Genomic DNA, 25,222 nt, shown 5'->3' on the forward strand with positions numbered 1-25,222 from the left:
TATTGATTCTATGATAGGGATTGAGCAATTTGGCCGCGTCCTATATCACTGTTTTCTAGCTGCGGCCAATGCGAAAAAAAGACGAGAGGAATTCGAGAAATGCCATGAGCGATCATGCAAGTACCATAGCATGCTTTCTCGACATTCATGACGCGTCAAGAATCCAAATTCCCATCTCCCTTCTCTCTTCTCCCCAATTTGCCGTTTTGCCATTTGACGTCACGAATCACAGACACTGAACACTTTGACAAGCAAAGATGTTTCCTAGAGCTAGACAGATTGCTAGCAAGGCTGTACACATCGAGAGCGGTCTTGCCACTCCATCAATGTAAGCCTCCTTTCCCTTATGTACCAAACTTTGATTGCAATCCAAAAACTTAATTTGTCAAAAAGCTTTCAAAAGCACAAATCAGACAATTTTGAAGGCGATCGCTGACATTTCCTATTCAAGTAGTCATATTTCACGAACTATAAAGCCCATAACACGTCTCCAGCACTCTCAAACTCAGCCGGTATCCAACACGATTACTTACGGCAACCCACATCAAATTTCAATTCCCGCTAAACGTACAAGGAGTCCAATACGGTTTGGTGGTAACGCTGCTATACAGCCAAATGTAAGGATTTGAGTGTTTGCTTTTAAAAAAGTGGAGAGCAAAAAATATCGCAAATGTTGGAGCTCATTGTGTTTCTTTGTTAGCTTCAAACCGACAACACTGTGATTGGCCCATCAGCTAGGATAGAGAATGGTAGACTGGTAGTTCGCTTTACAGATGGTTTGGAAACTGCCTTGTAAGCTAACTCTCGTCTCTGTTTCCACACAACTTTTGCAACCCAGGAGTAACTCACTTACACCGCTTTCTCTCACAAACAGCAACATGATATGGCTCCGCGACCATTGCCGATGCCCGAAATGCTACCACACAGTCACAAAACAGCGTCTCGTAGACACATTCTCAATCCCACGAGACATACGCCCATCGACGATCCACGTCGAAAACACTGAACATGTAGTGATTAATTGGAATCACGACAACCACACATCTACGTTTCCATTATCATGGCTGCGTGAACATTCGTATGCTCCCAAGCTTGCTGCACCGAGAGTGACACGACAGAAGAAGTTATGGGGTGCTGAATTGATTGAGAATTTACCTGTAACTAACTACGAGGATGTTATGGGAGGTGATGAAGGGCTTGCACAGTGGTTATATTGTCTAGACGTGTATGGGTTTGGGATTGTTGATGGGTGCCCTCCTACTCCAGAGGTATCAGCTGATAATCATTGATGCTTTTTTGCTCGCGTGTTCACACTTTTCTGAAACTCAGGACACTGAAAAGCTAATTCAACGAATATCATTCATCCGACGCACACACTATGGTGATTTCTGGGACTTTACAGCTGATTTAGAACATGGAGATACGGCATACACTACTATGGCGTTGCCAGCTCATACCGATAATACCTATTTTACCGATCCTGCTGGGTAAGCTCAAAAAATTGCATCTAGTACAAACTTCAATTCAACTCGAATTGCTAATACATCACTCCTCTACACCATCCAGACTCCAGGTCTTCCACATGCTCTCCAACACCTGCCAAGGCGGCAAATCCCTCTACGTAGACGGCTTTCACATCGCCTCCCAGCTATCCTCCCAAAACCCATGGGCACACCACGCGCTCTCCACAATCCGCACCCCAGCACACGCAGCAGGCGACAAGACCCAAATAATCCAACCAAACCCTTCCACATTCCCCCTCCTAAACCTCGACCCCACAACACACGAACTTTACCAAGTTCGATACAATAACGATGATCGTAGCATTCTGTCGAATCTCTCACCCAAGGAAATCGAACTGTATTATGACGCGCTGAGAGAGTGGATTCGTCTTGTGCGTGCGCCTGAGAATGAGTTGTGGATGCAATTGGTGCCTGGGAGGGTTGTTGCTATGGATAATTGGAGGGTGCTGCATGGGAGGAGCTCGTTTGGGGTGGGGATTAGAAGGGTTGCTGGTGCGTATGTCGGGAATGATGATTGGAAGAGTCGGATGAGAGTCGTGCTGGATAGGTCTGATGCGAGGGAGAGGATATAGAGTGGAACTGGACTTGTTTTAGAGTTATGTAATTGGACTCTGTAGCTTTGAGTTAGCAGTGTAAATACCCTCAAACATTTAAAAGACGTCATGAACTGAAATGGCAGGTCGTTCTTTTTGCACATGTTTCCTGCTTGTGTTTCCATACGGAGAGATATACTGTACTGTCCCTTTGAAAGGAGGGCCTTTTTGAGTATGAAAGTGACAATAAGGCCTTCAAAATGTTAAAACGACATCATTGAAGACCTTTATCTACGTCTTTTTTGCATGCTGACGGATTCTTGCTGTTGCAGTTAGAGTAGCCTGAAGTTACTCTCTAGCTTTTGATAGGCGTCGTCCACTGAGATTGACAAACCTGTTGTTTCTTTGTCTTGTTTGCTGATTGTCTCTCATATGACCTATGAATCTCTGACAGGTCATATTCCCGTATTCCTAGCCTTCCTGACGTAGATTCTATCTGCAAACCACCAAAACCCAACAAAACATTTCCAAAATTCCATCACGTTTGTCGTGTGCGTGTGATGGCTATATTTTATACAGGAGGCGATAGCAGTACAAATTGAGCGTCTATGCTTCCGTCAACTCTCGTACTAAACAAAAAAATCTCATCAATACTCAGTTATGCCTTCAAGTGCCAATCCCAACACTTACGACGACGAATGGTACTCCTAACGGTCGAAGCGGCAGTGGTAGTAACAGTCCAAGCACCACCAGCCATGACCTTTCCACAAGCTTTGCATCCCCAGATACCAACAGCACTTCTCTTTACAGAGTCCTATGTTATAGTTACGTGTGAGTACTGGGTTCCAGGGAGGAGGATAGTGCATCTCCTGTATATGACCAGAACACACCTTTCCACAGAAAGTACACGCATATTTAGCATGTTGAGTGATTTCCATCTTCTTTACTTGCTTCCTTAACGAAGCACCATAACGGGTACCGTATTTACCGACGACACCGACTTTTTTCGTTCGTTTGGCCTAGTATTCGTACATTCATATGTTAGAATTGGTTTCTCGCCTATCAAGTGTCAAATGTTGCAATATGTGAAGCGAGTTGTCGCATCTCAGGCATCCATCCAATGTTTATAGTAAACCCAACGAGAAAGAATAAGCAGCATGGACGGGGACATGGTGCTGCAAGCGAATATAATCTCCGTTTTCTTTGGTACATACCATTTTTCAGTCGTTAGCGATGCGATGTTTGGGGTTGTCTGTTTTCGCAGGTCAACAGCAATTGGCAAAGTCGGCAGAAAGAACGTGTTTTTCGCGTACAAATAGATCATATATTTACATACAAGTCAAGTATGAATTCCTCCTCCCTACGCTTGGTCCAGTTTGTTTCAGATCGAGTCGGATTAGGAGCTTCCACTCTTCCCACTTTCGCAAACAGAAACTTTTTGCTATAATCAACAACAAGAAGTAACAGCGAAAATGAGTCACGACGCAGTCTGGTTCTCTCATCCACGACGATACGGAAAAGGCTCGCGAGAGTGGTATGTATAGCTTGTCCAGTAAAACCCAGACTTTTTTGGTTGGTCGTTTGAGTATAGCTAGCAGAGCTCAGAAGAGAGAAAGAGACGTAGCTATTATCATATTACCATTGTCTATATTGAATGCCGTATCGTTATACTGGATGGATGTCGGATGAGAGCAAGAATCGCAACATTTGAATCTTGACATTTAACAACCAACCGCAACTTCTCAAATAGCCGTGTATGCACTCACCGTGCTGGTCTCATCCGAAAATACGGTCTCAACATGTGCAGACAATGCTTTAGAGAATACTCTCACGACATTGGTTTCCAAAAGGTATGCATATCAAGTAAAGTCACTTTTTTGTGCCCTATACCAACACACCACCACTCTTTTCCCAGCTGAGATAAACAATCTTCTTGGACCCAATTCTCGCTTTATGATATTCAACTCAAAAAAAGGAAGATAGGCAAGGGAGATTATGACGAAAGAAAGTAGTGGTAGTAGTTTGGAGTTGTTAGGATGAGATTCTTTTGTAAAGCCACAAACAAAAACTGCTTCACTTTTTTCTTTCGACATATAAAAAAGCATATAAAGTAACTCCTAGAACTGTTTTTGCAAAGACAAGAATTTTATGTGGGTGAGAATGTGAGAAAACAGTGCAAAGTGGTATTAGAAGGGGGAGGGTCAACTACGGGGTTTCTGTCGTTAACTGCTGACGAGCAAACATGACAAATTGATCAATTAGTACTGGCCATGCACCTATCGGACAAGATGATGGAGTGAATAAGGGAATGGTTGCAGAGAGCGTGTGACGGTCAATTTTACCATCACTGTCATACGACTTGAAATCATCTCCTGATTGTCTGATAAAGTCCAAGAACTAGGGGATAGCAAGTGTCAGAATCCAGCCAAAAAGGGCGACATAGAAGACACTACACACCAAATTCCAGGTATCTTTGCTAATCGATTTGCCATGATTTTCCTAACATCGATCTTAAATGAGCATTGCTTTGAGCGTACAACTCCTGGCGAAGAGCTCACCCTGAGAAACTGTTCCCACAAATCCAGGTGCTTGAACTTGTCACTAAGCAATAACTTCCAAAACGATATTGCGGTATCCAATTCTACAACAATGAACCGTCATTCTTTAGAATGATGGCAAAAACGCGGTATCAACAAATGACGATTACCTAAACTTCTGGCTGCAGCACTTGTTCGAGCCCATCCAAATGTGAATTGATAAATCTCTTTAAATCGAGCTGGTTCATTGAGTTGTTGCCGCAGAACAGGCACTTGGGCCTGTAGTTTCTCAATAGTATCCGCCCTGAGCGACAAGGCTGCTGGTGAGCTGTGTTTCCCACAGTAAAAAAGCTCAGGTCAGCTCATATAATGTAATAACAACTCACCTCAACTTTGTACATCCTTCTTGCCATCCCTTCCGCTTCCACTGTCCCATGAATTCCGACTTCATATGAAATGCAAACACTAGCATCACAACATCTTCAGGTGCGACTCCCAAATCCTCTGTTATCATTGAATTGTGTGAGTGGATTTTGATGATTAAAAACGAGGATATTCCGGGACTTGGTGTATACATACCACAGAACTGTAAAGTCCCGTCAATAGTAATCATATCTTCTTCTTTATCTCTATACGTGTCATAAAGCGCATTTATCTTGTTCATGTCGACTTGTGGAACAGCGGCAGTTCTGGGACCGTTAGACCCATAGCCTGAATCGGCTCGCATGGCATTTGGATCATCAAAATAGGCAGAAACTGACAATTCGAGATTCCAACCAGAGTCTTTGAGGAAGCGTAGTGCTGCTCTCTCACTAAGAGGTTGATTTATGCGTAAGGGCGTTGATTCTAAAACGGGCAGCTTTGATGCGAACTATCATCATGTTGTGCTCGTGTTTGGAAATCATAGGTTGTGGTCGAAGTAAAGCACCACATAGTTCAAAAGTTGAGGCAAAGATTGTGATATCAATACTACTTACTCTGCACCAGTAACACCTACGAATTGCCTGACCTTGTCCTTTTGAGGTTGTTTCAAAGAAGCGAACGACGATGACTGGATGTGATTTGTGTCAAAGTGTGAGTGCCATGCCCCTTCTGATGCGATGATGCTAGTTCTGATAATTTACCATGATGGATTGAGCCTGATGCTGCTTATTGGTTATATAGTATGTCTAGTTTGAAGGCGTCTCTCACCCAGCTAGGAAAGAACGGAGAATATGGTGTCAAAGTCTGCAGTTCGAAGGTATACTGCTTGAAGAAACAGGAAACAAGAGTATTTATAATTTCACTTACAAGCAACCAGATTAACCAGACACCAGCCAGTTCCCAACCAAAACAGAGCGAATCCTTGTGATTTGTTGGAAGTTGTGGTGTCTCGATGTGTAGGAACAGCTAAGGTGCTTCAAGGCTAAGGAAGTATCGAATTCCTCGAGATGGTCGAGATCGACGTCATATGATTGAGTCAGGTGCGACGCGATTTGCTACGGTTATGACAAATTTGAAGTTCATTTGGTTTCATAACAATTTGGTTTCAGCTACTGCAGCTCCAACATCAATATACTAAGCTCATTTACATTCGCAATAGATACGCTTGTACTTGATATCAAATACAGATCCGGTGATCAAATGAGAGCTCAACGTGCAAAGAACATCAAACATCAAACTGTGACTCAGGCTTGTCGACGTGACATAAAGCCACCGTGCCTGAACAGCCGCTCTATGTGCTCTGGTACTGTTTTGTTAATGCAGTATATGCCGCACAATTAACTGAATCGATGGTTTTCTCGACCTCTTCGCCGTCGCTACAGCTACTCGCATCTTTACCTCATTACGACTACAAGCTGAGGTTGAAGGAGGCCAAACCCCAGTAGAACTCGCACTTTGATACTGCTTCGAGCTCTGCTGCCTGTGCTCGCTGCACTGTGCCATCTGTAAAAAATTTAGTACAATATGAGAAGGAGAGTGCAGCTGTTTCCTATCGTCGTCAGACATTGACTTAAAGCAGCACTGTCATCTGTACCATCAGTACTCTTTGAGTATGCTCCACGTGTATTGGAATTAATGGAACGTGACTTTGATTTGTGGGGTTTCCAACATATTCACAGACTGAAAGTACAAACTCATCAAGACGTCTGTCTACCCAGACCACAAATCTAAATAGATAAAGAATCTGATTGGCCTTTTGTGTACACCATTCACTGAGAGAGACTGGTGTATAAAGACTGGAATGTACTAACATTGTAACAAAAAGGAATCAAATATACTTTTTCGAGAACAAAAACGTTTCTTAACTGTCATGCACCAATGTTCAAATATATTAACAAGACATCGATTCTTGTGTCTTCCGGGCAAAAAGATTGAATATCGATGACTTCTACAACGGAATGCAGTTGTCTTGTGGGTCTTTTGTTGGTTGGAACGAAAGTGGCACTGCACTTGATAACACCCTGGATTTTGCCCCCACTGCTGCATACGATCAGCTTGTACAATAGTCATCCATCTTAAATGAAATGCGTATGTCAACAGGGTAATAACCTTGTTGGAATCTTAATCTCGAAATCTCAACTCGATTCTCGGTCGTGACTGGACTACTTGACTTCCCACTGAAACACATTCCGACGAGTAAAGGTAAGAGTACTCCACGATTCCAATCACGAAAACGTTCATCATGCACGTTCAGATCTTTGTTTCAAACACGGGGTTAGCATTACGTTTACCAAATATTAGAAGCCCAGACCAGCCCATATTTCCAAACGACTTTGCACCGCGAATAGGATCTAAATGAAGTAAAAAAAGACTCAGGTTGTTTAGAGCCACACTAAGGGACACGTTCATTGTAAGAGCGAGCCTCTGCAAAAGATGAAAACACGAAAACACGAAAATGCGATAGATCAGACGTGTAAAGCAATTCTGGATTAACATTACCGGCCATTTGAATACCTTGATTACATTACCTTGATACCTTCCTTCGCTAAATATTAGCCAGTACTGCTTCTATAATTGTCATGCTTTTCTCAAAACCCCATCTTGTTGCATATACAACAGGCCCATCGAAGATGGCTACTGCTACATCTCTGCAAGCAGAGGATCCGCCGAATCAGCAGCAGGCAGCCACGGCCAAGTCTCCCAAACGGGTTCGATTTGATGCTAGCGTCAAGGACACTGAAAAACTGGACGTAAAGCTACTGACTACGATCGGAGAGATGGTCCCTTACTTGAACAAGGCCGTCAAGGATAAGCTACAGGTATTTTACCAGCTTGATCTGTCTCTCCTTTTTGGATTTGGGATCTGTCTGTTGGTCAACATTTGCAATGATTTGTTCAAAGAAAAAAAAAGTTTTGCGAGTCGTTTACAACTCCAACTTTGAGCGAAACAAGCTCTTAGCTTGGTGAATCTCGTATAGTTCAATATATCAACCACTTTTTGCCTTTGCCGTTAGGGAAACCCAGCAGCTTATGTCTGTTTGGTTGAATTCTTGTCAGCACGACCACCAAATCCAACTCCACGATCTGACCAACTCGTGGCCTGGTTGCGAGCTCTAACTCAAATCGTATCCTCCCTGACTCCCTCCTATTCGGCACTCGTCACCGCCGTCCTGGAACTAGACTCTATATGTCTATCAACTGCCGATGTGGCCCTGTCATCTGCATACACGACTCTGCTCGAAAACCTAGTATCAGCACACGCTCATTATATAACTCCTGTATGTGAACGACTCATAAGGGCCTTCAGAAAGGGCCATATTCCAGCATCCCGTGCACATAGTTGTCTTAGACATGTGCTAGCATTGATTCCAACAGGTCCATCATTCTTGGCTCCCATTGTATCGTCCTCGTTTCCCCATAAAGCTATGAGTGTGACAGACCACTATCATTACTTGGACGGGATACTGAAAATGGTGGCATATGCTCCGATGCTGCGGGAACATGTATTGGCTCTAGCTGTAGATCGAGCCATTCAAATCGATGTAGAAATCCAAACAGGGATTGACGAACTGGAAGAGGAAAATGCGTTTAGTGATGCTGTATTTGAGGAATTATTTGGTCCTCCCATGCCCTCAGACGGAACGCATGTTGGTCGTACTAGTAACAGTCTCTCGATTTCCACAAAGGATAATAATGCTATGGCTGTAGAACAGGACGATAATGATGAAGCCAGTGATGACGACGACGATGATGATGAAACCGCTCAACCATTAGTCATTAGCATACGAGACACGATACAAAAACTAGATGCCGTCCTACATTTATTATTCGCTTATATTAGCTCAACTGTATCATCATCGACATCACCTTCTTCACCATTCACCCCCTCCTTCTCAGCATCTTCAGCATCACCATCTGTAAATAATAAAAAGTCACCATTAGCCCAACTCTTCCCATCAATGCTGGACATTTTCGAACGACTACTACTGCCAACGTATCGTTCCCGATATACTCAATTTATATGGTTTTACGCTTGCTCCCTGGACTCGTCACTACCAGAAACCTTCTTAGCATGCTTGGTCCAACGAGCATTCGACGAATCAGCATCTCCAGCTACTCGAGTCTCTGCTGCCGCATATATAGGCTCCTTTTTAGCTAGAGCCCAATATTTAAATATTAGTCTAGTGAAAACCTGTATATCTTTATTGAACGACTGGGCTTGTAAATATTCTCATGCCGTAGATTTGGCATCGACTCCCACCGTAGTCGGGGCTGAAGGATCACGCAAACATCTGGTATTTTATGGTGTTTGTCAAAGCATCATGTATACTTTTTGTTTTAGGTGGAAGGAATTTATGGAGAGTACTAGTGGCAACGATGACGATGAGACTGATCGAGGAGGTGTAATTTATCGACATCGGCTACCACCACAGTTGGCTGGATTTGATCAGGTTTTGAGATCGACAAGATTGAATCCATTAAAGGTGAGCTTTCTTGTGGTATATATATATATATATATATCTGGTTGTGGAAGTGACATGACGGGATAGTTGGATGCTTCATGGGGCACCCGTGGCTGGATGGATTGAAGGACTGTTTTTACGTTTCCGATCGGACTCATCGCTTACCCTCAATTAGTTTTGCGCATCACCCATCGTAAAAGAATTCGCCACTCTGACTTCCGAACTGGAAATAATCTTCCTCTTCACCATCTTGGAATCGAATCGACGAGTCCAATCAAACTCTCCACCAATGACTCCAACAACACCCACCGCATCTAATTATGGTAATAATAATGTCAAACCCGATAATTATAATAGTCCCATCCCACGGCTTCTCGCAACCGCCTCACCAGCCAATTCACCAAGCACTAAAGCACTCAGCAGCATACCTACTGATGTCCTGGATACCTTCTTCCCCTTTGATCCCTTCCATCTACCCAAGTCCAAAAAGTTTGTGTCGAATGTATATAATGAATGGCAGGGACGGGATGACGATGCTGGATCTGAGGAGGAGGAAGAAGAGGATTATGAACAGGTTATGGAGGATATTAAAGTGGCCGCTGCTGTTGAATCAAATGGTATTGAAGAGGATGGTGATGATGAGACTGAGGAGGATGATGAGGAAGAGATTGATGATCCTATGGATGAAGAATGAGGTCTTGCTGCTCCCAAGTGGAAGGGACGAAACCAAAAGAAGTAGTTTTGTATAGAAATCAGCCCATTGTTTTTTGCAACCTTAATTACATAGAAAAGATGATTACGTTTGCATTATAACACAATTGTGTGTGTTGTTTTCCTGCTGAACGCTTCGAATGTAGTCTCCTCTGTAGGTTCTCAACCGGGGCTTGGAACCCAACTATGGCCACTTTAAACCACGTATGGAAAACGTGTGATGAATTGTGATATGGTCTTGATAAGTTCGTCAAAAATGGAGATAGTTGCGTGTGGTGGAATCCAAACGAGGCTTATTGAAGTAACAAGGAGACGTGTCAGGAGTTGTGGATATGATATATCCAACACCTAGACATATGGATCTACATGTGAGCGATGCATATCTACGCGTAAATCACATGCATCACCTGCAACCCTTGCGGAATGCGACAAACTTTGCTCTGTCATGATTCTTTAATGAGTTGACCACTGTGTGGCGAGTGGACGACGGGGTCTTTTCGTCTTATAGGTTGTCTGATGTATGATGTATGAGTAGTGTGAGTATAAGAAATGAAGTGTTATGCAACAGAAATGTGATGTTGGATCGGTGTAATTGCAAACATACCAAGAGTAGAGAGTATCTCGCTTGTAGGTACGAGAGAGAGAGATACCCCGCCACTCGTAGCAGTAATTATGAGGCCCTGAGGCTTGTTCTCTGTATACGCAGTGCGAGCGGACGAATGAGAGCAAAATGTGAGATTTTCGTTTAAAACATGTGATAAACTGAAACCGCAACGTCCTCGTACCTGGAAGGCCACGGAGACCCCAGCAATCCAGTCCGGAGATAGATTCATCCATCAAGAGTGTGATGTAAGTCTCTAATACAATGCAACAAGTCAGTCAAATACAATAAAACGCCAGAAGCGGCAGTTGGGAGGTTTTGAACAATACCTTGATTTACAGGCAAGAGCGGTCCATGAGCAGCGTAGCCCATCACAGTAGACTAGTATCAGATGACTGTGCTACCACTCTCTCCAGCTTTTCTTTTGAAACTTGGTTGCGAATGATGTTGCGGGAGAAGAGTTTCAAAAATTCGAGTATGGTCAAATATATTCGCAGTAGAGCAAAGTGACTGCCAGAGAGAGAAAGATCGTCCAGAACCTGTATATCGCTTTGATGAATCCGTTGCACCCTGTATGGAGTAAGAACAAGCGTGTTCTGCCAGAGTTTTCTCGTTACAAAATCGATTCAAAATGCTTGTACCAAGTTTTATTACAGCTTTCGGGTCTCGAAGAGCATTGAATCAAATGTTAGAAATCAGATGTAAGTGCACGTAACTGCCAATCATCTCTGAGCGGAAACTGCTTGCCCCACGAAGCACAAACCGCTGGAAGTCGATTCAAGCATCTAAGCGTCTAAGACTTGGACAAGATGTAGCTCGTCAGAACCTCATCTATTGTAATAATATGATTGACAATCTCTTCAATTTTTTGTTTCATCCAAGCTAACTTTTTATATATAAGAGCAATAAAATCACTAGTACGTCAAATATGCGAGTTAGTCATTCTGTCACCAACAAGAAGCAAACATCTCAACCTCAACTAAACTTACAAGTTTTTCAGTCTTGAGCCCATCCTTCCAAAATGTCAGGTATGGAGTCACACCATCCTCACGGTAGTTCAACAAGGCCACCATACCATCAGGGTTCATAGTTTCACCAGTATAGAATTCATAATCACCGAAATTCTCTAATACTTTTTTAAAGAAGGTGGCAGCTTTACTCTTGAATTCAGGTACTCGCTCTGGGTTTGTCTTTGACAATTTTTCAGACAAGGACTTCATGTATCCCTTCATGTAGACAGTGTATGATTTCTTGTCGAATGAGGTAGTAGCAAGACGGTTTGCAAATACTACATTGTTGACGGTGGTTGCATTCGAGTCGGCTCCGGCGTCGGCATCTTCTCCTTCGGCTGATGCGTTTGCACCAATGTCAAAGTTGTCATCGCCACCGATTGAGATCATCTAACGTATGATATGTATATGAGTGAAATGGAGATGGAAGACAGGTGGCAGCTGGTATGCTTGAATAAAGCTTGATCCAGGGCACTATGCCATTTCCAATATAGCTGTTATTTACCTTACAATCCACTTCATAGACAATGTCATCCTTTTCAATGACGGCGACGGCGTCAGTAAACATTTCATCCTCTACGAAAAAAAATTGAAAATGTTGGTCAGAACAAGGGCATGATTAACAACGAAGACCAGAGAAATAGTACGAAATTTCAGTTTCTTTTTCAAAAGAGTCAAATTTAAATGAGAACCATGCAATTTGATTCTCTCCTCTCATCAAAATATTCTATACATCGTTTGCAAAAAAAAAACTTCCATAGGGTGGCGAGTCTGAAGCGTACGAATACAGAAGCGTGATATGGTGATTTCCAGCATACCTGAAATGACGTCCTTGTATAGAAGCATCTTGATTGACTTTTTTTCGACAGAATTCGTTTGACTGGATTCCTTGTTTTTGACGAGAGTAAGGGAACGTCAACATCCAGTGCTGAACAGCAAAGTTGCGAGAAGTGGATCAGCCTAGTCGATAGGAATATTTTCAACCAAATAAATTTAAAATTTGAATTGCTCGTTTGAACCCGTAGCGGTTGAAAGCGCAAGAAAGCTCAGTTTTCGTGTTTTTGGGGTATCTTTAGAAGTATTTACGCGTTGTTCCTGCAGATATAGCGGCCTAGCCCGATATTGTTTTCTTTCTTTATATCCTTTCGGTTGGCTGGTTGGATCGTCCCAGTCTCGAACATTCAAACTCAGAAACGAAACTTACACGTGAGAAGGAGGAGCTCGGTTTGAGGCAAGTGTTTGGGATAAGCGAGAATAGGAAAACTTGTTGCTGTGCCCATGTTCCGAGTAGCTTAGAGCTCGCATATTACTATCGGCCTGTCATCATTCAAAAGTGAGCACAGTTTCATACTAATCTTTTGCAAACACATCAGTGGCATTGGAACTTCGGAACAAGCAAACACGTCCGAAGCACGCTGAGTCTTCTTGCTAACTTGTTTTTCACTACTTTAGAGTACTTGCACGCTTTAACGCGAGGTGCTGTCACAAGCTTCACCGTGAATTCTTCTTGTTTGAAAATAGATGCAGCAAAACACTGTCCCTCCCTCCCAAGAAACACAACCGCTGAATGCAAACTCGCCTGATATGGACTCGCTTACCTCATATATGAACGTCCCTGCCGCTACTGGTGCAATAGATGCACATCACTCTCAAACAGGACCACCACAACCACTACAAGATCCTTCATTCAACCAATTCAGAGGCTCGACGCGTGGTTATAGTCGCTATAGAGGTGGCAGAGGTGGAGGTGTACGTCGTGGTCCAAATCCGTATTACGTGATGATGCCACAATATGGTTATACTGGATACACCTCCTATGCAATGTACGAGCACATGCCACAATCGGTTGTCGCTCCTGCTTGTGAAGATCAAGATCCTGCCAATAGCCCTCACTTGGAAATGGTAAGACTGCGGTGTCCTGACCGATCGCTTATTTGCGTCGGTTTGTGGTATTTGATGTCTCGGCTTTTTCAGTTTACGTCTGTACTTTGACACATACAGATCACTCACTTACAAATTTATTATTTTTCACACAGGTTATGCCTGGTGATGCAGATACAAAAGCTCATGCACCTGCACCTTCTGAAGTCATCTACTGGCAACCACAATACTCGTATACACCAATGGTCTTGCCTCAACAACAGACAATGTCATCGGCCATGGGAGTCAAACCTGCTGATGCATACTCTGTAGTATCTGGTATGCAGATCCCCATGCCTCCAATGCCAATGTCTATGGCTCCCGTCATGCCGTTTCGTCAACCTGATGGAACTGTGGTCTTTGCTCAATATGTGCCAAATCAAGGCTTCTATGTACCTGCTCCTGCACCACTCCAACAACAGCCACAACATTATAATCCACCTGCTTCCAATGGCTTCTTGAGTAGTCCGCCTAATGGGACTGCTAAACCCAATATGATGAGACCTCAGGCATGTTTTGTCTATTGATGCTTCTTTTCGTCGGCCTTTGTTTGTCACAATGTAACTTGGATCTAACGCTTCACACTTTCTGACACCTCAATAGTACCGAAATACTCGAACACCACAACACTTGTCACAAATCCCTGAATTCATTCCAGACCCAAACTATAATGGGTTCGCACCAGCCTCCACCGATTCAATGACTGGCTCCATGTCAAACATAAGTTTTGAGAATCGGGCCATATCATATGCATCTGTGGTACAGCAACAGCAACAACAGCAGCAGCAGCAGCAACAACCATCAACCACTGCTTCAGAGTCTGCAACAACTTCAAGCATGGTGAATGGTCATGCCTCATCACCATCCGACACTCACTCTACAAACAATACGAGTCCGCCATTTCAGCGAATATCTACACCTTCCACTTCTAGTATCTGGACGCCATCTCTACAACAATCTCAACAGTCTGCTGCTTCGTCACAACAACATCCGGCCTTGTCAGCTACTGATGAGCCTGGATCTCCGAATGAAGCTTCGAGTTTGCTTCCTACTGCGCTGGTGGATGATGATGAAGGGTCGTATAGAGGCACTCCATCAAAGTTGATTTCTGAAGATACTGTACCAATAGTACGTGCCCCCATTGTCGATAGTTTTTGCACATTAGCTCATACTTCCTTTTAATCTGAAACAGGTCCGTGAAATGCAAACCGGCAAACTTCGAGTAAACGAACGAACCTTGACTCGTGAATACTTTGATATGCTGACTGACGAAGCACTTCAATTGGTCAATGAACTCCAACCTCAATCTGAAGAAATGGCGAGATGGGATACTCTGATGGCAACTCTACAAAGCTTTGTCTATCATGTTGTCCCTGAAGCTGTTTTGCACAGATGTGGATCTACTTGTAATGGGCTGGCTATGATCGGAGCTGATTTGGATGTGTGTTTAATAGATACTGAAGTCGCTGGTGAAGAAGGGCTGATAGAGAAGCTGGCTACTGCTTTCAAACAAGGTATGGCAGTTAACATGTTTATTCGAAGAAAGTGTGAGTTTTAATGTTTGGACTCTTTTTTTGTTCTAGCTGATATGAAGGATGTCAAGGTACTGACCAAGGCCAGAGTACCAACTTTGAGGTTGAAAGATCAAGCCACGTAAGAATTTGATCAGTGGTTATGATGATATCTTGTATATCTTGCATCTCATCTTTTTCTTGTTTCTCAGGGGAATTCGAGCAACTCTTTGCATACAATCACAACAATCTTTAAATGTCAATCGCATGATTCAAGTCTATTCAGAAATTAATCCACGATTCAAACAACTAGCATTGATCGGTAAGATATTTGGAAAAAACAAGATGCAAAAAATCGACTAACTCATTACAATTACCAATATAGTCAAATATTGGGCAAAGAGAAGAAGCATCAACGAACCATACTACGGAACTCTCTCCTCATATTGCTACATTCTGCTCTTGATCTTCTTGCTACAGACTCGAGGAGTCTTGCCATGTCTGCAAACTATTCGACCACCCCAGCAACAGCAACAAACAGCATCACCAACCCCTGATGATTACTATTACTCTGACTTATCGGAATTGACTCGTCATTGGACTTGTAGTAATCATGAGAGTGTGGGAGAGTTATTGGTTGCCTTCTTCAAGGTACCATCACGTGATGAGAAGGTCTGTTTTTTGGGTGCTGACACTCTGGATTCCATTTTATTTAGTACTACTCGACTGAATTCCCTTACGTACACGGCGTAGCCAGTGTCCGAACAGGCAGAATCCTCGCCAAAGAGGACAAGGGATGGACCAAAGATAAACAACACATGCAAGATGCTAGTAGACCTGCTGGAATGAAGGAACGATACTGGTTTTGTGGTAACGTCAATATTCCCCATCCGCATCGTCCTTTTTTGTTAAAACTCACACATATTCTTTATAGTCGAAGATCCATTCGACACAACCCAAAACATTGGCCGTCCATCAGACAAGGAAACCCTCTTTGAAATCCGTGGCGAATTCATCCGTGCTTCCAAACTATTCTGTGCTGGTAATGTGCAAGAACACGTATTGGCTCGAGTTTGTGAAGCGCTGGGACCTGCTGGTCGTCATATGGATTCGTCATTTCGTCGTGCTGGTGGTATGGCTCATCATCATCATCAGCAGCAACAACATCAACAGCACCAGCAACAACAACAACATCAGCAACAGTTTGCTCAGCAACGACAATGGTAAGAAAATGAAGCCACAGCACAAACCACAATCAAAAAAACTTGTACTATAAACAGAAAGGAAGAATAAGAATGGATTATTAAGAACGAGACAACATTAAGAAAGAAAAATAAGGATAAAACGATAAAAAAACTTGTAACGAGCCTCCTTTTTCAACCCGAATCCAATAGATAGATGTATAGCATGGAGTGATAATGTTTGGGTTTCTGGCCTTTTGGCATCATTGGCATCGTGATATCGCGTCAAACTCATGCTACGGTATAGGATGGCGTCGATTTAGTAGTAGGCAGCAATGTTGAGGTTTGCGACGTGTAATCACCATTTCTTCGTGTTTTAGCATCTCTATATCGCGTCCACAATATGTAAAGCCTTGCATGTCACGTCAGTGTATTCGACATATGGTCATCATCGTTCTCAGAGTTCAAATTTCAGTTCCAATCTCCAAACACAGCTCCTACCCAAAGAATGTCAATCCTAAACAAGGACAGATCCCTCATAGCCGTAATCGGCGACGAAGTAAGACGCGCCATCCTTCTCCCATCTCTTATCTCCCACATCAAACACACAATCATTCGAAACATAGGACTCTGTAACAGGAATCCTCCTCGCTGGCGTTGGCCATATGGACTCCAAACAAAAACCAAATTTCTTGGTTGTTGATGCCAGTAAGCTTGAAATACACAAGTGTCTTCATGAGAAAATCCAAACATCTAATACATTGTTGTGATTACAGAAACACCACTCGCAAAAATCGAAGAAACATTTGGCGAGTTTATAAAGAGAAAGGATATTGCTATTATTTTGATTACGCAGCAAGTACGGCCTCTTCTTCACTTGCATTGCGTCATTCTGGTGTTGCGTTTTTGGTTGTGGGCCTCATACTGATATTACTATATAGGTCGCAGATGACATACGAGCCCTGATTGACGATCACGATCAAGCATTCCCGACTGTATTGGAAATACCATCGAAAGATCATCCGTATGATCCTACAAAGGATTCAGTGTTGAAGAGGATTCAGAGATTGTTTGGAGAGGATGCTAGGTAGTCGTTGCCTTCTTCCAAGGGGCAGGAATCTTGTTTCTTGCTGTGTTGCCTCTGATTTGCTTTGTAATCGACAAATAAAAGCAATGGTTGTATATCTCATCTGCTTGGGGAGTGGTCTGTTGCCGGTTTGGATTTGCATTTGCACGTTTTGTGGACTTGGTCCAAATTCATCGTTCCAGCCCAGAATTCACACGTGGAACCTGCCCTTGTTGATAGACTTTACTCTTTGCCCGAGGCCTGCCGTTTGCCATCTGACAACAGGGAGAAGCTGCGTGACAGACAACCTGTTCGTTGTGAAATCATTTGACCTTCAATATTCCTATTATAGCAACGTGAACGCTGTGTCATCTGGTCGGGACAATGTACGCGTCAAAAACGTCTAATATTTTTGTGAAGCTTTGGTCAGAATGTTAATTCCTGTTTGAAACTTACGCCCTAATATACAGCTATCCCAATAGTATACTCTACAGGTCTCAAACCACCCTGGATGAGCTCATCGACTGATTCAAACCCTCTCTCATCAACCACCAACACGATACCCCATCATCCAACAAACCTCGAGATCTGGAGCGCTCTCGAAAAAGACGCTGTGACTCCTCCAAACTATACCAAACTCCTCGGATCAATCCTCTGCAAAATCAAAAACCTGAAAGGAGCTCCAAAACCAACACCAAAATGGCCCCTGATCCTGATCACGATTGTGCAATACGAGTCTTTACGACATCCAAAGTCTCCGTTGGTCTCATTGAAAGGAATGTTGCGGCTGTACTGGCACACTTATGGATGATGTGTTGGTATCTTTGGTTGTTTCAAGTCGGTGGCAGTATGCTCATCAGGCTAAAGCGTGGGTATACAGCGATGAAGATCATGCCGTGCGAGTACGTCAGTCTCTTGAAGCACTTGATGGGTATGTCGATGAAGAATGGTTAAATACGAGGATTTTGGTCGAGAATGGTCATTTTGTGAAAGCCTGTTGTGATTTTTAGCGCATATATCTTTGTACAAGTTGTAGTTATGAATAAATGGCAATATAAGAAATCGATACCTTTCAATAACAATACCAAAAGTTCAAAGTCGTGTATACATATGCCACTCGTTCGGAGCACGGAACAAACCAAATTGTAGGGAACAATCGATCGCAACAACAGGTTGGCAACCAATGATAATGACATGTCTATATACAGTATGCCCAACACTACAGCAACAAAAAAATCACCCACCATTACCTGCCACTAGTCTTACCACTACTACTACCACTTCCCAGCCCTCTCAGCCTATCCATAACGTCCTCAAGCACCCTCCTCCTCTGCATCAACTCCAAATGCTTCTTCACTCCCGGATTCTCATTCGCAAAAGCCGTCATAGCATCCTTTGACAGCCCATAATACAGATTATCATCCACAGCACGTGGCAAATCAAAAAAGAATTCAGTGAGCAGTTCTACAGATATGAATGATACAGCGGATGATACGAGCTTTTCAGCGATTACAGAGAGGATTATTTCGGGGCAGCATGATCGGTTTTCAGAGCTGCATAGGGAGGATTTTAAGGCTGCTGAGCGGGATTTTAAAAGAGTCATTTTACGGTGCAGCGATAAGGCTGCCTTGGCTCTTTCTGCGAGTGTGTTTGGTATGCTTTCTCCTGACGTTATAGATGTTACGGCTGTTGATGCTGGTGTTGATGATGATGGTGGTATTATCGGTGCTGCTGATACTATGTTTGATGACATTACTGTTGGCGGTGCTATCGACACTAAATCTACAATTCCATTCTTGACTTCCTGTTTCTGTAACTGTCGTACAGCCATTCGTAACCTCCTTCGACCGACATTACTCTGTATCTCTCGTAACTGCCTCTCAGCATCCGCGTATGAGTCCTCAACCATAACTACAGCTCGTTTAACAGCATCACTCCATTCCTGTGCCGAAGCCTCCACTTCAAATTTCAATGGCTTTATGGTATTCTCAACTGAATCAGCAGCTACGTGCATTCGTGATTTCAGTAGGCTCCTAGCATGGTCTAGTATCTGTCCGCGAGCACCTGGATGATTGGCAAATGCATCTGCGGATGTGATTTTGGTCATGGCTTCCATGATACGATCGTACACTAGTTGTACGGATGCTCGGCCAATACCCGACTTGGTCAGGGCTGCAGATGCAGCGTCAACCCGATTCAGCCAAGCAGGGTCCGTACTACATGTTCGTGGAAACATGGGGAAGCGTGTATCTACCCAATACAAGTCGGCACATATATCCATTATACGTTGCTGTAGCATGGTTCGTACTTGGTCTCGTACTTGTGGTTTACCAAAACTCTTTGTAAATTCCTTGAATCGTTGTTTTAGACCATCTACCGTTTCGGCAACGTATGATTCGGGTGTTATACGGATGTCATTATATTGGACTTTGAATTGATATCGAACTTCATCCAGTTCAGTTTGCACTGCGTCGACTATAGCGGTTTGAGATCGAGCCATGTGGTCTTCCAGTACCCGTCTGAGACGACTCTTCAAGGTAGCAGTACCCGTATCGGCACCACTACGAATATATTCAGGTCGTGTAGCAAAGAATTCCTGTTCATGGCGAATCATGGTGTCCATCTGCGACCGTGCTGAGACCAGAGCATTTGAGAACATGGATGCATTGGGTTTACATACTACACCGACATATCCCAAACTCAATGGATAGTCATTATGTGACAAGAGTCTGGCACCGGCATTGGCATCAATCAAATCCAGCTTTGTGATTACCCCAATAGTTCTTCGTCCTCCCGGATCTACTTTCCTACTAGCTCGAAGAGCCTCGGAGTTTGCTAAATCCACGTCAGCGGCACAGACGGCCAGTATGATATTGGGTTCAGCTATATACGATTCACACAGCTCTGCTATCTTTTCCTTGAGAATCGGCGGCTGATTACGATTATGGATTTGGATGAATCCGGGCAGGTCGATTAAAGTGAGATCAGGTACGTTGGGTGAATATACTCGAAGTTCTATCGGATTTGAAGATACACATTCGGCGTCTGATACTGCTAGATTCAAATCGGTCAAGATCTTTTGGACTTGACTGAAATCGTGTATTTTGCCCATTCCAAGTTGTGGGAATTCACCGTATTCGTCTCGAGAATCGGGAGTGTTTATCAATGTTAGTTCTATCGGCCTTCTGGTGACCATGTTCGCTCCCCTAAGTTAACGAATGTTGGCCTTCCAGCTCAGGTGCCATGCCAAATATGAACAGCAGGAATGTACGTACTTTGGAAGGAAGGAATGACCAACAATAGCCTCCAGCACTGAAGATTTACCCGAACTTTGAGATCCAATGACAACGATACTAGGTAGTTTGAGTGCAATATTGTTCGAGCTCATTTCTTTGAGTAGATTTCTGACTTCAATTAATCGTCGAGTCAGCACCATCAGTTCAGCATCTCTGGTTGTAGGAGTCGGCACGGACTGTTGCTGTTGCTGCTTGTTTTCTATAAGAGGGGCAGGCTCATCATGGTCTCGTAGCATCGTAGAGGCAGCAGCAGCGAGTGCGGTGGCAGCACCAGTATTTGGATCAGGAGATTGCGGTTGGTCATCTTGTTCGTGATTGTCCTCGTCTTTGCCCTGTTGTTTATCCTTCTTTGAGGAGAATTCCAGATGATCAGCCCAATCTTTAAACCTTTCCCACTTGTCAGATGCCCATTTTCCTTGTTCTTTGCCCCAAGCTACGATACGGTGTGATAATTAGCACACATTTAAGTTTCTACGTGGATTTGATGTTGGCTACAGTATGCAATGACATACATTCTACGGAATACCAAGCAGCAGTAGAAGCAGCCGCAACAGAAGCACCTAGTGCGGTTGCGCCTCTGACGAGACTGAATGCAGTTCTAGCACCCGTCAATGTACGCTGTGATTGATGATTCCATGGCGATTGCCTGCTTAGTTGATTGTTATATAGTGGCCGTGGATGCCATATAATGGATCTCGTAGCGGCAATTCGTCCTAATCGCAACATTATTGTGTTGGTTGTCCTCGTAGTCACGACAATGGTCTGGTTTTAACAAGGGTGAAATTCAGTCTAGTTGTTGGAGCACGAATCAGGCTTAATTGTAAGATCAAATAAATCAATTACGTGCACTGACGCGTTAACTACGGCTTCGATTAGATCTAGTAACGTGAAAGCCCACAAGTCATAGCTCAAAAGCACTCCAAACATTATCAAAATCTGCTTTCAATCATGTTGACGACATCAGCCCTGAGAGATGAATCTGTTCCATATCAGTCGCCACGGAAACAGCGACGAGCACCGGCCAGTTCCCAAAAGAACTATGGAGCTGCCTTGATTGACAAGTGTCAAGAACTCAAGGTAAGAATTAACTGTGCACGCCATACAGACTGATCTCTGCAATATTCAAATCTAAATTAATATGGGATCTGATGTCATATGGACTAATCTCATTTAATTCGTTATTAGGTCAATGTGTATGGAACCATCAACAGGTGCCTTTACTGTGCATTCATTTGAATCACCTTTCCAGCATGATCTTGTCCCTCACAACCACGTTCCTAGCAATTATCGAGACTATTTAAATACAAGCAATTACGTACTCGACTTAAGGGACGAGATTGCCTCTGTTGCTGAACAAGTCGAACAAGCAAGAGCTTACGTAGATGATCATATCGTATGTCTCATAACAGAATTGTTCTCAGATACAATTCAGAATGACTGAAATAATTCACAGGCACCATCAAAAACTGCTCTCTCGGCAAGAACTCTCAAAACGTTGGAGGATGATCTGCAAGTTTTAGGCATACTATCAAGAGTAGGATCCACACGACTTTTTTTGTTTCAGTGATAGTTCTACTCACTATCTCGCCCCAATAGCTACATTATGAGGTTCAAAACTTTGATCATCTGGTCAATATTGGAGAGTTTGTCGGTGCAGCTGCATCTGTTGCTGAAATGGTAGACAAAGAGCAGAAAAAAGAGGCAGCAGAGGATGTATATGCTAAACACAATGACGCTTCCTTAGACGTCACTGATTGAAACCCTTCAAGACTCAGCTAGTTGTGACAAGTCGGTTTTTGACGTCATCAAGGGCCAAATATGGAACAGACGCGCAACATTAAAGTACAGATTAAATGAGCTGTTTTGTGCCACATTTTCATTTACTTGTGCTGCAGATGGAATGCAAAAAGTGTCTGTATCTCAAAGGATAACAAGTGAGTTGTCCAAACTTGATCAAAAAATCGACATCCTCAAATATACAGAGCACTGACATTTTAATAGTCAACACAGGCAAAGAATACTTTGATAGTCCACCTACAATTGAAGATCTGTTTGCCGCCTTAGCAACTGCAGAGATGCTGCAAGAAAAGTTGATATGGCTCGCTCAAAACGTGGTGTCGACTATCATAAAGAGCATTCTTAAACAACCTGGTGCAGAGTTGACGCAATCTAGAAACAAGTTGCATAGTCAGCTTATATTTTCCGGTGGCAAGAAGGCTCCTGCTAGTGATCTAAAACGAGGTACGACGGGCGCAAAAAACCACAACTTGTGGATCTGTATAAAAGATCTATTGCTTCTGATAGATCTACCACTCGCACTGGACAAGATTGTCATGGTGGGTGAATTCATGCTTGAGAATGGTCTACCAGCCGGCGCACCACTAGGAGATGATCCACCTAGTTACGCCGAATCGTTTGGTGAAGCATGGTCGGAGTTGCTGTACACTACATTAATCGAGGATGCCATAATTCCCATAATTCCAGATGACAAATCGTCATTGGAACGCTTTTCTGGTCTTGCTGAACGCATAGCCACGTTTGATTTACATATGAAAGAGTTAGGTAGGTTTGTGAGCCGAAAAATCTGCTTGGGACGCCACTGCCGTATCATTACAGCGAACTAAATACCCACATTCCTTGTCCTTTAGAACTGATACCAACCAATCGAGAAGATCTAGTTACACTTTTGGCGAATCTACACAGCCACTATACTCGCAAACGACGGAACGAACTGCTACGAGTTGCTAGAGACATTCTATCAAGTGATGATACAAATACAGTACAAGTCACCGATGCTACCGAACGTGGTGGTCTGGGCTTATTAGGTAGTGGTGGTAAAGATGGTAAAGGAGGAGAGTCGAGAACGAAACAAGCTGCCAAAGGTGGCGGTAAAGAAGGGTTGGAAATCAACAATTCTGCATTGAAACTTCCAACTATGCATATCAGTGTACAAGCTCAAATGCTGATTGAGTTGGTTTATCAGACACTGAATGAGTCAATACAGTTGGATGATCAACAGAGGTACGAAACCATCTTCCTTTTGACCAAGCCGAACAAAGTGATGATTTCGGTTATCCAGTTGTGACATGTTACAAGCATCACGCTTCTCACATCCTCTCCACTAGTGCCGTCGAACTCTTCTTCTGTGCAAGAGATCTCGTCGATTTATATCGTGCCATCATGCCACAACACATAGCTGATCTTTTAGAACCATCACCCACTCGAGCCATGGTCTTTTATTGTGACTGCACGTATATCGTGCATCACTTATTAACTATGGGATTCCAATATGCACCCAAATTGCCTCCACCCATTACATCATGTGGTACTTTTGTCGATTTGGTGCCTAGTTTCCGAAAGCTGGGTGATTATTATTTTAGAAATCAGTTGGTGAGTAGTGGTTTGAGTGGTAGTTTGGGGTTGCGATTCAAAACGTGAGAATTTTGTCTCACGATTTTTTTTGTCTGCGCAACAATGTTTAGAGACATCAACGTGACGTGATACTAAATCAACTTGGACTCATCTCTACTCTGGGAGATTTGTCGAACGATGCTCGATTCAAGAGCGTAGAGACTGGTATGAAACATCTAGTGCATCATATTACGGCCGTGGCAAAGTCTTGGAAGGTGTTGCGTCACATTACGATGGTTGACTCTGTCTTCTTTTCTCTCGCATCTGACACTCTTCCTTGTTTGCAATTCAGGCCATCTTACCATACGAAACGGCACTACAAGCCATTGGACTGCTAGTAGACACGACGCTTTCGACAATCACAGAGACATTACTTGCTCTGACTCAATTGAGTGTTGAAGACACTTATCAATTAAAGTATTTGATGGGTCTTGTCTTGAGATTAGAAGGGTGCTTCCATGTTGTTAAGCTCGATGGGAAGCAAAAGACTAGTAATAAGGTATGTTGCAATTATTGACCTCTGTTGTCCTCTGAGATTTGAAACTTGCAAGGTACACTTTATTTGTCCTTTAACGGTACTTGCCCAAATTATAGGCACCGATACCAAAGTATTGCAAGTCATGGGAACCTTTTGTTCAGCTCATTTCTAAACTGGATATTGATGGGGCGACGTTTCTTGCATCGCGGTCGAGATAGTGTATTTTGTTGAGGAATGCAACTTTGTAACGATTTGTACAGACAAATAGAGGACACGCATATTCCAAAGCACAACGCGTCAGTCAAGCTTTATCAAGTATTCATATCTTGGTTTGTCAAGCGATTTTTTTATCTTTTTTTTTCTGTAGATCTGCAAGCGCTCGAGCCCGTTCCAAGTCGTTCACTGGAGGCAATCGTTAATAATTCTTGAATGATTCGCTTTCCTATGTAGCTCTGTGGTGTTCATTCATTGTGGTCACCTTTTTTTCAGTTGAAGTGTTGAGAACTACGCTTGAAACCCCAGCCAACCAAACACAACTTAAAAATCTAGGAACAGTGT

At 43.2% G+C, this 25,222-nt stretch overlaps 8 protein-coding genes across 8 annotated transcripts; 5 read left to right on the top strand and 3 right to left on the bottom strand.

The window, feature by feature from the left end:
* Window positions 1-257: 257 nt before the first annotated feature.
* SmJEL517_g01260 (trimethyllysine dioxygenase) lies at window positions 258-2,095 on the top strand (the record flags this gene model as incomplete). Its single annotated transcript, XM_031167188.1, has 6 exons — window positions 258-328; window positions 455-617; window positions 701-792; window positions 875-1,268; window positions 1,330-1,487; window positions 1,567-2,095. The coding sequence occupies 6 exons, from the start codon at window positions 258-260 to the stop codon at window positions 2,093-2,095; spliced, it is 1,407 nt and encodes a 468-aa protein (XP_031026926.1).
* Window positions 2,096-2,662: 567 nt separating this feature from the next.
* SmJEL517_g01261 (uncharacterized protein) lies at window positions 2,663-5,720 on the bottom strand (the record flags this gene model as incomplete). Its single annotated transcript, XM_031167189.1, has 11 exons — window positions 2,663-2,685; window positions 2,747-2,870; window positions 2,947-3,075; window positions 4,322-4,453; window positions 4,514-4,555; window positions 4,615-4,697; window positions 4,764-4,921; window positions 4,980-5,097; window positions 5,173-5,405; window positions 5,571-5,644; window positions 5,718-5,720. The coding sequence occupies 11 exons, from the start codon at window positions 5,718-5,720 to the stop codon at window positions 2,663-2,665; spliced, it is 1,119 nt and encodes a 372-aa protein (XP_031026927.1).
* A 1,926-nt stretch (window positions 5,721-7,646) lies between these two features.
* On the top strand, window positions 7,647-10,173 carry SmJEL517_g01262 (uncharacterized protein; the record flags this gene model as incomplete). The annotated part of the gene is made up of 3 exons (XM_031167190.1): window positions 7,647-7,835; window positions 8,031-9,500; window positions 9,655-10,173. The coding sequence occupies 3 exons, from the start codon at window positions 7,647-7,649 to the stop codon at window positions 10,171-10,173; spliced, it is 2,178 nt and encodes a 725-aa protein (XP_031026928.1).
* Window positions 10,174-10,692: 519 nt separating this feature from the next.
* On the bottom strand, window positions 10,693-12,647 carry SmJEL517_g01263 (uncharacterized protein; the record flags this gene model as incomplete). The annotated part of the gene is made up of 7 exons (XM_031167191.1): window positions 10,693-10,703; window positions 10,795-10,884; window positions 10,976-11,047; window positions 11,121-11,172; window positions 11,781-12,191; window positions 12,307-12,377; window positions 12,620-12,647. 7 exons carry the CDS (start codon window positions 12,645-12,647, stop codon window positions 10,693-10,695), a joined length of 735 nt encoding a protein of 244 aa, XP_031026929.1.
* A 675-nt stretch (window positions 12,648-13,322) lies between these two features.
* SmJEL517_g01264 (uncharacterized protein) lies at window positions 13,323-16,459 on the top strand (the record flags this gene model as incomplete). The annotated part of the gene is made up of 9 exons (XM_031167192.1): window positions 13,323-13,703; window positions 13,838-14,239; window positions 14,325-14,849; window positions 14,914-15,235; window positions 15,305-15,374; window positions 15,445-15,554; window positions 15,618-15,883; window positions 15,949-16,102; window positions 16,167-16,459. The coding sequence occupies 9 exons, from the start codon at window positions 13,323-13,325 to the stop codon at window positions 16,457-16,459; spliced, it is 2,523 nt and encodes an 840-aa protein (XP_031026930.1).
* A 462-nt stretch (window positions 16,460-16,921) lies between these two features.
* On the top strand, window positions 16,922-17,504 carry SmJEL517_g01265 (uncharacterized protein; the record flags this gene model as incomplete). The annotated part of the gene is made up of 4 exons (XM_031167193.1): window positions 16,922-16,972; window positions 17,040-17,121; window positions 17,190-17,272; window positions 17,355-17,504. The coding sequence occupies 4 exons, from the start codon at window positions 16,922-16,924 to the stop codon at window positions 17,502-17,504; spliced, it is 366 nt and encodes a 121-aa protein (XP_031026931.1).
* Window positions 17,505-18,725: 1,221 nt separating this feature from the next.
* On the bottom strand, window positions 18,726-21,501 carry SmJEL517_g01266 (uncharacterized protein; the record flags this gene model as incomplete). The annotated part of the gene is made up of 3 exons (XM_031167194.1): window positions 18,726-20,685; window positions 20,755-21,208; window positions 21,288-21,501. 3 exons carry the CDS (start codon window positions 21,499-21,501, stop codon window positions 18,726-18,728), a joined length of 2,628 nt encoding a protein of 875 aa, XP_031026932.1.
* Window positions 21,502-21,723: 222 nt separating this feature from the next.
* SmJEL517_g01267 (uncharacterized protein) lies at window positions 21,724-24,882 on the top strand (the record flags this gene model as incomplete). The annotated part of the gene is made up of 13 exons (XM_031167195.1): window positions 21,724-21,852; window positions 21,961-21,986; window positions 22,057-22,168; window positions 22,229-22,309; window positions 22,372-22,452; window positions 22,520-22,709; window positions 22,786-23,016; window positions 23,080-23,337; window positions 23,424-23,796; window positions 23,901-24,165; window positions 24,258-24,401; window positions 24,479-24,685; window positions 24,781-24,882. 13 exons carry the CDS (start codon window positions 21,724-21,726, stop codon window positions 24,880-24,882), a joined length of 2,199 nt encoding a protein of 732 aa, XP_031026933.1.
* Window positions 24,883-25,222: the final 340 nt, after the last annotated feature.

This window comes from Synchytrium microbalum (assembly GCF_006535985.1).
Source record: "Synchytrium microbalum strain JEL517 chromosome Unknown SmJEL517_scf0004, whole genome shotgun sequence".
Classification (NCBI taxonomy): Eukaryota; Fungi; Chytridiomycota; class Chytridiomycetes; order Synchytriales; family Synchytriaceae; genus Synchytrium; species Synchytrium microbalum.